A 15,990-nucleotide genomic window follows, 5' to 3' on the forward strand; every position below is an offset into this window, starting at 1 on the left:
CTTTGGTCTCCACCGACTCCTGAGAGACTTTTCTGGCTCTTTAACTGCTAAATGCTCCACTGTGATCACCAGTGCTGGGCAGGCAGCGCACACTGTGTTTGTTAAAGCTTTTTGGCTGCCTGTTGCAGCTGAAAACAAAGGAAATGAGAGTGAATACAGTTAAATGAGTCATAAAACCAAAACAATGAGCTAAAAGAGGCTAAAAACTAAAAGAAAATGCATGTTTCCTGCAGAACTGGGTGATGACTCTCAGAGTTATTACTCTAAAAATCTTGGTTGGTTGAGCTTTAAAGTGGTACTTCTGCGCTTGAAGAAGTGAAAGTGTGAGAAGTTTTGTGCTACAGAAATATAGTTTTCATCTCGTGGCCCCTCAGATTCAGGCTGGGGCCCACAGCAGCAGGTGCAACACGCAGTGTGGCTCTTAAGGGAAAGACAAACGTCCCAGTGGTTGTGTTTTCAAAGGCAACACGTCGTTCCTCGTGCAGTGCTTGCATGATTTTGTCTACCCCCTGTGCTTGTGACACCACGGTAAGCTCGAGACCTGTCAGAGCGTGCAAGCATTCCGTCTATTACAAAATCCAGGAATGTTCCACTGAGTCGGGAACAAAAACACAAAACAAATACTTGAACAATAGCATGTACAATAATTACAGCCTTAATATGTAGTTTCAGTAAACACATCTAATCCTGGAGGGACACACCACAGACGGGAGCCAAACATCCAAAAAAGGGCACAGATTTACTTTCTAGTGTCACTGATATTGCAGCGAGCTGTCCGTCCCGTCCAGCTTAAATGTCTCATGCTGCAATTAGAGCTGGACGAGGGCCCGCCAGAGATACCTCAGAGCGTGCAGGGAAGTGTACTGTTTGTGCTGTTTACTTATCCCATGGCAAGGAGCGGCGTTCGGGGGGCGAGGGCCACCGCTCCCTGGCTCTCTCCCGGCTGGCTGGGGAGTGGGTGCGGCGCTCCTCTCTGCCCACCACCTGGCACCGGGGAGGCTATGTCTAGGAAAGAGACCTCTGCCAGGCCTCAATTACGGGGGGAATAATCCAGGACACACTGAAGCAATTACAGCCCCGTATAAATCAATATGCTTTGGGTTAAAAAGTGATCTGCTCCCAACACTCTGGAGAGGCTCTGACTCAGTCGACCTTTGATTTTTCTGAGGGATGGGAGCAGTTTCTCTGGAAATGGGCAGGGATGCTGCGGTTTCAACTGTCACTCAGGCTGATTACCCAGTCAGGTGACACACACTGCGAGGAAGAGCAGGGGAGTAATATTGATTTGCAGTCGCTGAGGCTGTATAAACAATTGCAGGGAAATTTATGTTGCATGGAGCGAAAGGCTGCGTAAACAAACAAGCGTCTCCTGCAAATTGCAGCGTAAACTGACGTCTTAATGCGTGCTACGCTTTCAGCGTTTACTGAGAATTGAGGTGTGGATGCTAATGAAGGATAAACACTGTTTTATGTATGTGTTTGGAGGCTTGCAGAGTCAAGAGCCTGCAACACAAGCTGTGGCAGCAGGGGGCAAGACTGACAGCTCTCTGCCTCCTGTGTGAGGCGCCGCTGCGGTCCATTAGCACGACTATACTGCCATCTTGTGGTTCAAGAGGGCTACTGACAAAGCACTGGACGGCACTGCTGTGCTGAGGATACACCAGGAACCAGGTAAATTTACCTGAAACGTTCACACTGTGTTTTTTTTTGCTGCTTCACTTGATGTTTGAGCTTCTCTGTGCCGATGATCATCCTGAGTCTGACTTCAGTGTGATTTCATGACTTGAAACCTTCAGTGTTCATAATATTCACATCGTATCAGGAGCAGATTTTGGTGGTGATTTTTAACGAGGGCTTTGAAACATCTCCAGAATAAATGATTTATTTAAAGCATAAAACCCGTCTGAAGGGGAACCTTCATGTTTAACTGAAAGATTCAATATGATATAAAATACAGTAAATATATCAGGTAAGGTCAAGTTCATGTTTTAATCAGCGTCTTATTTTCAGTTAAGTCTTAATCTCTACTTCGTGACTAAAACATTGTGCTTTGGATTATTTGGAAATAACAAGTTGGACTGCTTATATGTCCTCGACCGGGAGACTAAAATGATTTTATTGTTCTGTTTTAGCTCATAGTGTATTAAGCAGGTCTCATCAAGCAATGAAAAATGTCCTGGGTGACGTTTTTTTTTTTACATAAAAATGAAAGGAGCAAGAATTTCATTCAAGATTTATTTCAAAAAGCCGTGTGAGCAGAAATGATTCATTGGCTTTAAATATGTACATCAAGCTTACAGATCATCAATATGCTTTATGGAACATGTGAATCAACACAGTAAAGCAGCCTGGAGGGAAAAGAGCACCAGTTTACCAAATGGTCGAGAGTCAAAGAGCAACTGAAGAACTAAGAAATGATGCGTTTTTGGTGAATCCAGCTCAGAACAACCCACATGGAGGATTTCTACTGAAACTCTATTCTCACCTCGTCGGTGAACGATGGCTCGATTTTCACGTTGTGCGTGACAGAATGTTCCCAAAGGGACTTTTTATGGAGGAACGCTAAGCCGCACTCCTCACATACGTAGCTCTTTGGCTTGCCGGCATGAGTCCGCCTGTGTTTCTTCATGTGATAAGACAACCTGAAGCCTTTGTCACATATGTCACATTTAAATGGCTTCTCTCCTGTGTGGATGCGCATGTGCGACTTCAAGTACCCCGACTGGATGAAGGCCTTCCCGCACTCTTCGCACTTGTACGGGCGCTCCCCGGTGTGGTACCTGTTGTGCAGCCTGAGCTCGTTGGCGGTCAGGAAGGTCTTGCCGCACACGGTGCACTGGTGCGGCCTCTCGCCCGTGTGGATGAGCTCGTGCCTCTTCAGGGACGTCTCCTTCATGAACTGCTTCCCGCAGCTGTTGCAGGGGTACCTGACGCCGATGTGGATCTGTTCGACGTGGTTGGTCAGCTGCAGCTTGGTGCGGTAGGCCATGTCGCACTGCGTGCAGACCCAGGGTCTCTCCTCGGAGTGGGTTCCCATGTGCACGGTGAGCTCCGAGGCCGAGCGGTAGCACTTGCCGCACTGCCAGCACAGGAAGGGCTTCTCCCCGGTGTGTTTCCTCTGATGAACCGTCAGACAGTTGGAGGACCTGAACTTCTCCGGGCACATGTTGCAGATGTAAGGGAACTCTCCTTTGTGGATCCTCTGGTGGATGGCGAGGTAGGACAGCTGCATGAAGGTTTTGTCGCACTGCGGGCAGGGGAAGGGTCCGGTGAAGTCGTGCTGCTTCTCGTAATGTTCCCTCAAGCGTCTCAGTAAAGTGAAAGTCTTGTCGCACATCGTGCACTGCATGGGTCTGTGCATGAGTTTGTGCCTCTCGAAAGCGGGCTCGTTGGCCAGAATTTTGCCACACTCTTTGCAGTAGAGCGGGTCGTGAATCCTCTGGTGCACTTTGAGCATCGTCATACTCTTGAACTCTTTCCCGCAGTCGTCACATTTCATGATTTCACTCATCTCCACCTTGCAAACGTTTTCTTGGTGCTCCTTCAAAGCGGACGGGTATTCGAAGTGCTTGCCGCAGTTTGAACACCACACGGGTATTTTCAGAGGGGGTCCCTGCTGGGGGTCGGCGCTGGACATCTCGCTCTGGCTGGACCCTGCTCTCGGCTCCTTTTTCCACGAGAATCGAGCGATTTTCTTATGACAAATTGCGTAAATCTGGTGCCTTTTCAGCCCATGCATGTGCTTAAAACGCTTCTTGCAGTGGATGCAGTGATACGGCCGGTCCTCTGTGTGACACTGTATGTGCCTGTTCAGTGTTTTGACACTGTCGAACGCCCTCGCACAGACGGGGCACACTTTAAGGCCCTTTTTGTCGACTTTTTTCACAGGTGAGGACGGCGACTCCTCCGAATTGTCAGGTGCATCTGCCGTATTTTCTTTTTTACCTGCGTCACTACAGTTCTGAGTATCAGCTTCAGCTAGAATCTGCTCCACCGTCTTGCTCTGTTCCTCCCGGATCCCCTCGTGGCCGTGAATAATCTGATGCTTTTTCAACGTGTCCTTGTACTTGAAGCCTTTCTCACAAGTGATACAGATAAACGGGCGCTCTTCGGTGTGAGATCGTAAATGCTTTGCGATGTCCGCGGAGCAGGGTAAGATCCTGCTGCAGATGGGACAGACTTTGCCCTCCGTCGACGCCTCCGATGGCGGCTGCGGAGCCGAGCGCTGCGTCTCTCTCCTCTTTGGCCTTTTCAGCTCTCTGCTCTTGCAAATCTCCTTCTGGTGTCTCTTTAAAACATAAGGGTTCTTAAACCTCTTCTCACAGAAAGAGCAGTTATACGGGCGGTCCTCCGAGTGCGACTTCATGTGTCGCTCCATGTCGACACGACGGGCGAAAAACTTCCCGCACAGAAGGCAGTTTTTGTTTTCTGCCACCTCAGAGGTGCAAGGGTCTCCCGCGTCCTCCTCCTTAGCGCCGTTACCCATCTCGTCCTTCTCATGAACGCGCATGTTGTGTCGCTTCATGTCGTAATGGTCCCTGAATCGTTTGTCACAGTTGGCGCACTTGTACTTGAGATCTCGATTGGCAGAATGAGTTTCCTGGTGTCGCCTCATGGCTGCAGCTCGCAGGAAGATCTTATTGCACACAGGACACGTTTTATTATTGGGGTATTTCTTCCTTTGCCTCTTAGCTGTCGAGTCTTTGTTTTCTTTTAAAACTTTTCTCTTTAACTGCAGCCTTTTGCTCTGCTTCAGTGGTTGGAAAGCTGCTGGCTTCAGGGCGTCACCCACATCTTCTCCAGCAGCCTCCTCCATGTTCACTTCATCTTCTTCCTGATCGTCAGGCTCAACCAAACCTGACGGCTGTTCGATCTGTATGTAGTCCAACAGCGTCACCGTTTCACCCTCCACCTGCACCGTCATGCAGCCCTGCATCTGCTCTGATGGAGGCTGTAACTGTATTTGGTCTGTATCAATGACAACCTTCTCCAGCTGAGGGAGGGACAGTGAAGAGAGGATGCAGTTCCCAAAGGAAGAAGGAATGGTCTGAGTTTCATCTGTGGAAGAAAAGAAGCACCCCATTAGATTTATGGTTAGTGGCCATAAACAGAAATACAATCAGTATGAACTCATCTGAACCCTAACCCTATTACGAAAGTCTCATGTCTTTGAATGCAGGTCATCACACTGTGCACGCAGCCCACAAACGACTCACCAGATAAGTCGAAATGTCCGAGCGTTGTGTGGTGCAGGAGCACAGTTTTCAGGTAGCGAGGGTCGGGAACAGAGTGCACACACTCCTCCAGGGCAGATGGGACGGCACTGAGCATGGACGCAGTCTGGGAAAGAAAGACGAGTTAAAAAAGCTCAAGTCAAGACATTTCTCTGTTTAACTGTGAACTCTTCTTGCTTTGTTTGTTTACAGTGAATCACCACACGACGGGCATGTTGTATACGAGGGGCTATTTAGAAATGACAGTTTGCACGTGAGCTGTATGAGACATCAGGTTCCCTTTTATCTCAAATCTGGTTGCTAAAAGAAACAGACGAGCTGACTGATGATGAAAAGGTCAGTTTCCCACACTGGTTCCAGTACCTGCTGAAGGTCTGGTACTGGAAGAAGCTTCTCCAGTCTGGACAGGAAATCCAGCATTAGCACCTGCAGAGCGCTGTCATACTCAGGCCCAAAATCTGTAGGAAAAACATCCTGAAACAAATAATCACCGTTTACAGTTTAATGTTAAAGCGCCCCACAAACACTGTGTATTGTGTATTCTGCTGCAGGAGTATCAAGAAAGAGTTTTACATAACAAATATATATTCAAAGACACAAACCTGGAAAAACTTCTCCTTCTCTTCAGCATCTTTCAACAGCAATTCAACCTGATCCACAAAGTTTGACTCTGGAAACTCGACCTCGGCAAAACACGGCTGGAACAAAATTTAAAAAAAAAAGCACAGACGTAGTTTCAGCTGAGAAAAGTGATCATTTGACGGAAAACGTGGCCACGCTGCTGACACACAGATCACATGCACAGACGCTGACCTGCGCTGCCCACGTGGATATGAGGGCTCTGATCCGCTCCAGGTGCATCTCGATGGTTTCTGCGTCGTTTATCTGCTCGGCCCGACACATTTCAAGAACCACCTGCAGCAAAAGGTTTCAGCTCAGGGTAAATACGTCTGACAGAACAGCACCTGGAAATGTTATCCGCTGACAGCAGACTCACAGGATTCAGCGCAGAGAAATGAAAATCATTAATAACTCTTTTCAGGCGAGACATACAGCGCCCTGCAGGTGACGCTGACATTTTCTGTCTAAGAAATATTAAACCCCTTCTTCAGCTGCACTTTCACCATCTGTCAGGGAATAATTTAGCTTTTTGTTGTTTGGATGTTGTGAATTTTGAGGTGATGTTGATCAGCTGAGTCTGACTGCTTGAATGCACAACAATAGGTGTTTACACTTTGACAGCTAAACATCTGCCAGAGAGAAACCAGACAGCTGGAGTCACTTCACAGTGTGTTTCCTTATTAAACCATCAAATATCTTCACTCAGCGCTCCACAAAAATACCTTACAGTCTTACTTACTCGCGCTCGGAGTCCCAGGAGGAGCTGAGCTTTCTGATCTGCATTCAAAAGCTCAGGTACAATCTCTGAAACTGTAATGATGAACTCCTCCACCATCCCATAATCCTGCACGTTCCCCCTCTGGACGACCTGCCACATGGCTGCAGACACCAGGCGCAGAGGAGGTATGAAGAGGCGAAGAGACGGCAGCAGAAGCAGAGACTCTGGAAAAAACATTTTACAGTCTCAAAATCTGAACCTGAGTCATCACAGCTTGATTCTGGCCTTTTATTAAAAATACAAAATGCATAAACATGAAACACATAAATCACCACATAGATACCAGCAAAGATGCTTCATTCAAAATAAAATCACTTCACAGACACTTCTAGTGGCTGATTCTGTAAGCAGAAACAAACATGAATTTATGAAAAATCACTGATTTTACAGAACTTTCATGACAAGCTCAATCCACCAGGTGGCCCAGGGGCCAAAAAAAGAGCTGTGGGACCCCGTCAGCCCACTGATACTCAACTGCTGACCAAAATGACTCATGAAACAAATCTGCAGGTTGATCAATAATGAAAACAATCAGTTTTGGGTCTTCTTAAAATAGGAATAAAGGACAGAACACACAGCTAATTACTTATGGCAGCTTACTACATGAGGCCAGGTTTAACATAATTAATAATTGGGCGGAAAATCAAATACATACACATTTATGTTGGAATATCGAGGATTTAATATAAATATGAACTGAAATAATGCCAATCATAACCGTGTTTATTAACAGTTCAATCATTGAGCAAATATAGCCATTTATTGACATTTTCTAACTAATTTCCAAACAAAACTATCTCAGATTTTTTTTTTTTTTTTAGATTTTTGTTATACTACAACAAGTAACTGACTCTGGGGCCTTTGGGGTCCCAGCTGGGTGTTTGGCCCCGGGTCAGTTTCCCTGTTGCACCCTCACGTCTCTCCAAGCTGGCCCTGGTTGCCTTCACGGACTGGCAACTGTGTCGTAATTCCAAATGACGTCTCACAAGCCCCCCCATCAAAGTGGAAAAAATGGCTGCGGTAGTCGTGACTTTCTGTGCTACCCAAGTTGTTGAAGTGGTAAAGGCGGTGCACTCTTTTTCGATGTAACAGTAGCGTTCTTCCTGGCCTTTTATTTAAGAAAATTAGTTGCTGAGTGTCTCTATTTTGACGCGTGCTTGACTTTCCGGTACGTTAGTTGTCTCGTATTTTTGTTTTTAGCCACTAGCTATGTAGTTTTAACGTTAGTTGAACCAATAAAGGCAGCATCTGTCAACCGTTTCAAAGCTAATTTTTAGTTGCTAACTAGCGCTAGCTTGAGTCGACAGTCAGCTAGCTATTTGCCATCTGTTACGTTATAGCATTTTTGCAACGATACATTAAGTATGGATTAACTAGCTAGCTAGCTAATAGCTAGCTTAGCTGACGTGAGCTCCTTTCGGTAACTACCGTACACATCAGCCCGCTAGCGCTGTCACATAGCACAAAGCCACCGCCATCTCATAGCGGGGTACGCCATGTTCAAAATCGGGCGCACACAATCTAAAAGAAAACCTAATAACTCGCAAAGGGTGATGCATGTTTGGGTTCTCATGGCCTTACCGTTTTCAGAGCGGTGTGGGCTCTCCATTTTACCCCGGAAAGTATTCAATTAGATCAGCAAATTAACTCGGGGTTGTTGTGAGTGGACGTCCGCCCGACCCTGCGGTGCAAGTTGGCGGGGAGGAAGGGCGGCTCGATATGTTCTTCTTCTTCTTCTACTTCTTTTTTTAATCTACTTCTTCTTTCGAGTCTTACCGCGCTCGGCAGCCATATGCGTCGCATTACCGCCACCTACTGGATTGCGGCAGCTTCATCTTGAACACTATTGACTGTCCACCCAAAGTGATCCCATTCATGACGTTGTCCATCCTTTACCCCAGACCCGCCCGTCTGAGCCGGTGTGTTTCCTTCCTCCAGTGTAGTATCAACATCTCCATCATGTTCAGGACACCTGACAATGCCAAGCACCATCTTAACTCTTTCTGTTAATATTATAGTTGGGACAGACTTAAATATGACCCCATATGAATGGAAGGACAGTTTCCCATGAAGATTAACACACATCACTTTAACAACACCATCATGGACTTTTTCAGCACATTGAGTTTAGAGGATATATGGAGAGCTATGAAGCCAAACTGACATAAACTGTCAAACATATGGTACAAACCCAAAGATATTTTATTTGATATAATAACTGATGTCATATATTTTGTCACTCTGCTTGAAAAATGACTTCAGCGATGGGGAGGCTCTGTTTCAGCTCCGTCAGATGTTAACCTGGAGCACAAATGAATCTGCCATGCAGCACCATGTTGTCTGAAAATACTGCTTCTCATTTTAAAAGGTACATCAGGGAAAATGCATCTTTAGCTTGAGGTATAAATACACTGTGGATAAAATTTATGACCTGCGTCTGTGAAGCGGGAAAAGGTGTCTTTGATTTAGAAAATTACGGGAAAAAGGCCTGTATGGTATCATTTGGGAATATGTTAGCTGTATTTACATTTGGACGACTATTAAGCTGCCCCGATATTCATTCATTGTGGTGTTAAGAAATTGACTAGATAATTCTCAGTGGCCTAAATGTGAATCTGATTTATCTATTCAGATATATATAAATAAGAAGTGTTATAAAATGTTTGCTCCATGTATTCCTGTGGACAAAAAGGAATCCCCCGTAAAGAGGAATCAGAGGCTGACTCTCCTCCAGACTTTTTATGACCTTGTATTTCTTCATCAGTCTGACTGCAGACGGTCCACTGGCTTTGTGAGGGAGCTGTCATGACTTTTAGTACCTTGAGTCATTTGCTCGGTCGAAGTAAAAGGATCGATAAACCACCCTGGTGCTGGGCCGGGGCCAGATTTGTCACATTTTTATTCCAGGGATGCTGCAGTGTCCTTGTAAAAGAATTATTTGCAACACCGCTAGATAAGACAACCCTCACAGTTGTTTACATAATGTTAAGTACACAAATAATCAAAGTGTCAGCCTTTGCAATGATTAAATGTTCGACACCTGTTGTAGTGCTGTTATAGATCTAGCCTTCTACCTGTAAGGACAAGTGAGGATTTTTTTTTGTTTAGAGTCAACATCCCTTGAAAGGACCAAAACCTACACATGACAAATGAAACTTTATATGTGACCCAGTTTTATGAGTTGGACTAAAGTGAGAATCTGCAAGTATAGAACATCTCTCGCCTTATCCTTAACTCTGACTGGTTGAGAAACATTTGTAATGTTGGTTAAATCTTCCTCATAAATCATCATCATGCAAATATTTGGAATTTCTACTCCGACTGGAAGCTTTAGCCATTAGCAGATAAACCCTTCATGAACAGTGGCTTTCTAAAAAAAAAAGGTTTACATAATGCTTTTATTTAAATGTTCAACCTTATAAATCATGTATGCTGAGGATTTATATCCAGGATTATCATCAATTGCCACATAAAAGCCATTAGCAAAGCCGCTACATTAGCCATTATGCTAACAGTTGTATTAGCCTTTACGCTAGCACCTTTGTCTTCTAATCCACAGCTTTTACAGTAAAACAGGAAACTTGAAATAGCAAAAATGTCCGTGTGTATTTGCTTGTGTATTTCTTGTATATTAGTATTTTCATGTAAGTGTATTCGAGTTGTGAATGTCAGAAGTGGAATGGGTGAACATTTAGGTTTATCTAGCTAGCTTGCTAACTTGCTAAAGAACAGAAACACTATTACAAGAGTCTAAAGCCATGCTAGCTGCTCTGTGAGCTTATAATGTTCATAGTCATAACATAAAGAAAACAAAAAATTCAAACATTTGTTCTTGATCTGGAGTGGGTGTGTCAGAATACCAAAAAAAAAAATCACTGCCAAAAAATTAGCAAAAACGGGCTAATACAGTCTTTGGTCTTAAAAGTGAACCAACTTCCTTACTTACTTCCAGATACCACACAAGAAATGAACAGTTCTTTGAATATTCATGCATTTTTCATAATTAAATTAACAATTTCATCATAGCCTGTTAGCATGTTAACATTCGCTAACATGCCAAAGTAACTCTACAGCGGGAAACACAAAGACTGCAGCCAGAACCGGTGGTTATGTCAATAATTCTGAATGTATTTGGTCATAAAGTCGTGGTTGTGGCCAAAAACGTGAGAAATAAAGCAAAAAGTGACATTCATATGGTTTAAACTCTGGTCGTTTATTAGCTGTCCACAAAAGCATGTCATGGAACCACAGAAACTGCAGCATGAGTGTAACATTCCTGTTTGTTGTTATACTCCACCACGTCCCTGCTTCTCACACCATGTATAATTTATATTTCATATATATATATTTTGTACAATATACATGTTCTCATCAAAGGAAAAATAATAGCAAAAGTTCGTCCCCCCACGGTTTTGAAATCTAGTGAATATCCCATGCATGTTTCCACTGCGTCTAGGAGAAAATGTTGCTTATTACCAGGAACGAATACGCAGGCAAATAAATGCTCGGACAAATTAAGGAGAGAGTCTCGTTAGACAAAGCTGGTGTACAGAGCACATTCTCAACAACATTAAACAAGAAGAGCCATGCGAACCGACATTTACTCTACGGCTTCGACCCTGTGTGGAATCAAAGCGCCAGTACAGGGGCAAGCTAAAGTTAGCCTTTTGCTAATGGCATAACATTAAGACTAATAGAAAAACAGAGACAAGCTCGAAGTCTTTCGGCTTATTCTCGTATTCTAACGCCATGTTCAGCTGCTGTTGGGTCACAATAAGACTTAAACTTAAGCTCACTGTTTAAATACTAATGCTTTTGAGTGTGTGTGAGGCTACAGTACCACTGGCACGAGAAGTGCTTGACATCATTATGAACCTTTTCACCTCTACGGAGACAAAATGGTTTGCATCTTTAAGTTACATTTCACCTTTAAATAGGAAGTTTCAATTCAAATGTGGGCGTGTATAATGATTCGGTATAAAGGTAAACATGTCTAACATTAAATCAGTTAGTCTGGATAAATCATGAGTTTCATTAAAGCTAGCAGGGGAAAATCAACAGACTGGCAGCTTAAGAGTTAGAAATATTCTTTTAAAATGAGTGAAATACAAAGAAAATAGACTATGGGATGTCACAAAAATAGCATTAAACCCTTTTCAGTCACTCATTTGTCTCTAAGGTGTCTTTCAATTCACATTTCTACTGCAGCTCCATATCCTCTGGCATATTATTCATTGCACTGCTCAAAGTAATGCAGTCTTATGGAAATATTGCTTAATTTCAAAACTTTAAAGCATCTTTTTATATAATCTTTTTCACTTTTGTAAAACAAAATAGCTGTGGAAAGTAAAATAAAATATATAGTGCTATGTATGTAGGTAAGAAAATAAAGTCGTAGGATAATATCTATATTTCTTTTTCTGTAAGTATTTACAGAACTTAAAACCAACTCTTATATGTCTTATATGTTTCTCTTAAAATGTTTTATTTTGGCCCAAAACAAATCTTTAAATAATTTTGAGTGTGCTACAATATTTGAAGTCTAAAGATTTGTCTCTTATCTGAAGGTACAGTCGGATTTATGTAGAAACAACATCACAAAGTATGAGGACACTTCAGAGACATTTGCACTGTCAGCCATTAGAAACAGAGGGAAGCATCTTTTGTTTGGTTTCTTGCTGGACAACATTGCACATCTTGTGAATATTCATCTTTTGTTGCTCTGTTACATTCATAAAATATTCTGTAGGTCCTACGATTTCCTCCTAAATCGAGTAAGAAGGGTCAAATCAGCTGGGTTTCATGCAAATGCTGTTGAACTGCATTAAGTTTTTACTCCTTTTGAGCGAGTGTGCATCATTTAAACAACAGGGCAGATAACCCAGGGCTGCTGCTGAATAATGGGTTTCCGCTTTAGCATTTGGTCCTTCTAGAATTGGTCAGTAATATCCAACGCACACCTGGTGAGCAGGTGGGAAGGGAAATGCAATCATGTGGAACAAAAGGTTGAATTTCCGCAGGGTTTGAGTTAATTAGAGACACAACGTTTTGGTCAGGGACTTTCATGAAACAACTCTCCTTTTATACTAAAGCCGCAGGCCGTGACAACCAATGAGAAAGGGGAACCAAATCTCAAACACCTGAGCCGAATCTCAAACACCTGAGACCTGAGACAATTACCACTTCAATAATTGATCTAAACACCAGAACTCTCAGAAACTTTCCACTCTACCCTCTTTTTAAAGTAAAAATCACTTAGTTTTATTGCAACTTGAATCTTTTATTCCCCCTTTTAATTTCTGTTGTTATTATTTGTCTCATTTTAAGATTTCTGATCAATTATTGATGTGGTAAACAGACAAAACAGAATATTTTCACATATTAGTTGGTGAATTGAGGTTTTATTTTGACCAAACCAGAGCTGGTTGAACAGCAGAAAGACAAACCAGGATGGTTTTGGTGAGTTTTACTTTGTTTGTCAAGTTTGGAGTTTTATGATGAGCTGTGAGGTAAAATTGATGTTTTTCTCAATGGAGTCTGGTGCATGGAGGTGCTGTTTTCCTCAAATATTGCCATTTCAAATTTACCTCCATATGAAATCCTAGTCGTAGTCAAAGGTTCAATATTTGGCATTTTAAAGATTAAAATTACAGCAAACAACTACATGCAATATAAGAATGCAGTGAAGTGAACAGTCACACCCCCTCTGAGCTTCTTTGTTCTTGGTTTTGTTTGCTGGTCCGGCCACATGTGCATGTGACTGCATGTGAATCCTTTTCTTCATTTATAAAGAGACTAACAGAGTGACCCCCCTCACCCAGCGCTGATCATGGCAGAGGTGGATGAAATCATTCACATTCAATTGAAACGATCAAACTTTAGTGACCTAAAGCAGATTTAGACATAGCTTTAGGCCCGGTCAAAGAAATATCTCCCTGCCAAGCTGATGTCCAGCATGGAGAAATCACTTCAGTCGATGAGTTGAGGTTTTATTTCGACCAAACCAGAGCTGGTGATTGTCTGAACAGTGGAAAGACTTATCAAGAAGGTTTTGTTGAGTTTTATTTTGTTTCTGTCAAGTTTGGAGGAAGAGTGTTTTACTGCAAGGTAAAATTTAGGTTTTTCTCAATGGAGTCTGGTGGTTTTTAGGAGAGGGATCTAAGGACTGCATCTGGTTCAGCTGTTGACACTCTAATTGTTTTGATCTGAGATGCTGGTGTTAATGATGTTAATGTCTTATATAGAACCTTTAATGCCTACCTTGAAGTTTACATGCTGACAGCCTTGTGCCTTCAACTTATAGTCAAATAGAACAGATACAGAACACAGTTCTTCGACTAGTCTCCTAAGTGTGTTTCCATTGCACTTTGTCAGCTTTTCCATCTCAACCAACTGTAAAAGCTTTTGTGCAATACTTTTGTTTTGATTGTCGGTTTTCCTGCGTGTCTGCTCGGGTGTTTTTATGCACAAACTGAAAATGTGCAGGAAAACAGGCGGAACAGAAGCACTTTGTTGTGTTTCTAATGAACAATGTCTCTCAAAAACTCAGTGTGGAAATTCAGCTTTTCTTTCACAGGATTGATGCAATTAAGAAATTCAGCTGAGGTGAAGCCTAAAACAAAAAGTAACTTTAAGATGCATCTCGTGACAAACCCTCATCACTTGGAATGTATCCGGAATAGCAAAATAAGTGAAGGGAGCATCCTTTGTCTGAACGTCATCTGGAACAATCAGCACCTGACTCAGCCCTACCGATCTACACAGAAAGCACACCGAAAGCGAAACGGAGGATTCAAACAAACAGAGTAAACATGCAACTTCGCATCAACGGACACATACAGCAGGAACAAACTGGGAGCACATTCAATGAGACCGGTGTCGTCAGCCAAGCGAGTGTAGGAGAATACTGTACATCAGTTTACAAAAGAGAACGACCAGCACGATGACTTTTAGGATGTATTTACATTTTGCTTTAAATATCTTTGAAGAGAAAGTCCCTGCCAATCGAAATCCATCTCCAAATCCCGCTCAGTCAGTTTTGCAGTGGATAGAAAGTTAATAAGCAGCGTTTTCCCTTACTTCCCCTTGAGAAAGTGGTCCGTGAAGTAAGCTCTGCATAAAAAGCAATATCAGGGCAGCTCAGTTGAGTAGGTGTCATGCAAAAAAAAAAAAAAAAAAAAAAAAGTCGACAGCGTTCGTGGAGTTAATTTCCCAGCTGGCCGTCCGTGGTTCAAGCATACGTCAGCATGGATTTCACTGAGTGGGCCGTCTTTAGTTTAATCAGCGCTGCAGTGTCGGCCACGGTGGAAGTTCCTGTGATCAGTTTGGCCTCTGCACACAGTAGATATAACACAGTGAAACGTATCCAACATACGAGTGAAATGTCGAGAAGTTCAAAGAGGTCCACCTACGGCCCGCCTGGCGTTGCTACGAGTCACTTTTATTGGTTGTATAGTAGGATTATATTTTGGCATGTGTTAAACTTTATACTGCAATGGCATCCACTTCCGTAAAGTGATGTTTGTAAACCAAAGTCTCATATCAGAGATGATGAGAAAGCTGCTTTATTGAGTTAAAATTCTACTCTACCTTTTTAAGCGAAAAAAGGTGTACAGGATGTATTTCATGCACATATCTTATATGAAATACAATAAGTTTCGTAATCACGATTACTTCTAAGTGATACTGCTCACGTGGGTCAAGTCAGTTTTTTTTTTTTTTACAGTTTTTCTTATTGTTGGGGTGTGAAGTGATCAATGGGAGCTATCAGGACAACAGAGTTCAAGACGACAAAGTTCTCTCTGATTTTTGTCACGTACGCCAACTCTCAAGGGGGCTTCGACAGGCAGATTTAAAGGGAATCCCTGACATAAAAACCTCCGACAGCCCCTCTCCAGCGGGGGGCCAGGACACGTGGACGGGGCTGTGTAGCAGGGCGCTAAAAGTGGTGTTACATGGATGCTGTGCCTGGATCGGAGGGCTTCGGAGAGGACGACGTCACACCACAGAGCCCTTGGAGGTGGAGAGGTGGATGGAGCGGATGCGTATGGCCAGAGTTTTCTCCAGGTCGAGGAGGATGTCTGAGTAGATGCCGGGGCTGGACACGGGGCTCTCGGGCGGAGGAGGTTCGTACAGCAGTTGCTTGAAGCCGTCGAGTTCAATCAGCAGCACCATGTTCTTCAGGAAATAGCCCTCGATGAAAGCCGTAAGCTCTGAGGCACCAAGGAACTACGAGGGGAAAAAAGGAGAGAAAACGGTGTTTAACTGTTCTGAAGGGTGAAAACATCAGTGCTTCAGCAGAGCTTTCATGTCACTGAAGCAGCTCTAAAATGATTTTGACGGAAGTTTTTGATCGTA

The 15,990-nt window shown here is 43.3% G+C and overlaps 2 protein-coding genes across 3 annotated transcripts in view; both read right to left on the minus strand.

Annotated features, from left to right (window-relative positions):
- Positions 1-2,224: 2,224 nt before the first annotated feature.
- LOC143315230 (uncharacterized) lies at positions 2,225-8,388 on the minus strand. The gene is made up of 7 exons (XM_076722830.1): positions 8,215-8,388; positions 6,595-6,797; positions 6,048-6,149; positions 5,837-5,932; positions 5,598-5,708; positions 5,217-5,340; positions 2,225-5,058 (listed from the first exon to the last, which is right to left on the minus strand). Exons 1-7 carry the CDS (start codon positions 8,240-8,242, stop codon positions 2,465-2,467), a joined length of 3,258 nt encoding a protein of 1,085 aa, XP_076578945.1. The 5' UTR covers positions 8,243-8,388; the 3' UTR covers positions 2,225-2,464.
- Positions 8,389-10,825: 2,437 nt separating this feature from the next.
- Positions 10,826-15,990, minus strand: part of LOC143315180 (ankyrin repeat- and BTB/POZ domain-containing protein 3-A) — a 162,591-nt gene continuing 157,426 nt past the window's right edge. For both annotated transcript variants that reach the window (XM_076722708.1, XM_076722707.1), the window contains one exon: positions 10,826-15,861. In XM_076722708.1, coding sequence (XP_076578823.1) covers positions 15,631-15,861 — 231 coding nt within the window. In that variant the 3' untranslated portion in view covers positions 10,826-15,630. The remainder of the gene's footprint in view (positions 15,862-15,990) is intronic.

Source organism: Chaetodon auriga, chromosome 22, assembly GCF_051107435.1.
Source record: "Chaetodon auriga isolate fChaAug3 chromosome 22, fChaAug3.hap1, whole genome shotgun sequence".
Classification (NCBI taxonomy): domain Eukaryota; kingdom Metazoa; phylum Chordata; class Actinopteri; order Chaetodontiformes; family Chaetodontidae; genus Chaetodon; species Chaetodon auriga.

What these genes read in the sequence shown, in the direction of transcription:
- LOC143315230 (XM_076722830.1), bottom strand. Translation starts at nt 8,242, where the DNA reads ATGGAGAGCCCACACCGCTCTGAAAACG. An exon ending in AGAAGGAGAAGTTTTTCCAG is followed by an intron (nt 5,709 to 5,836) that starts GTTTGTGTCTTT and finishes TATTTGTTTCAG; the next exon opens with GATGTTTTTCCTACAGATTT. An exon ending in CAGTACCAGACCTTCAGCAG is followed by an intron (nt 5,341 to 5,597) that starts GTACTGGAACCA and finishes TTTCTTTCCCAG; the next exon opens with ACTGCGTCCATGCTCAGTGC.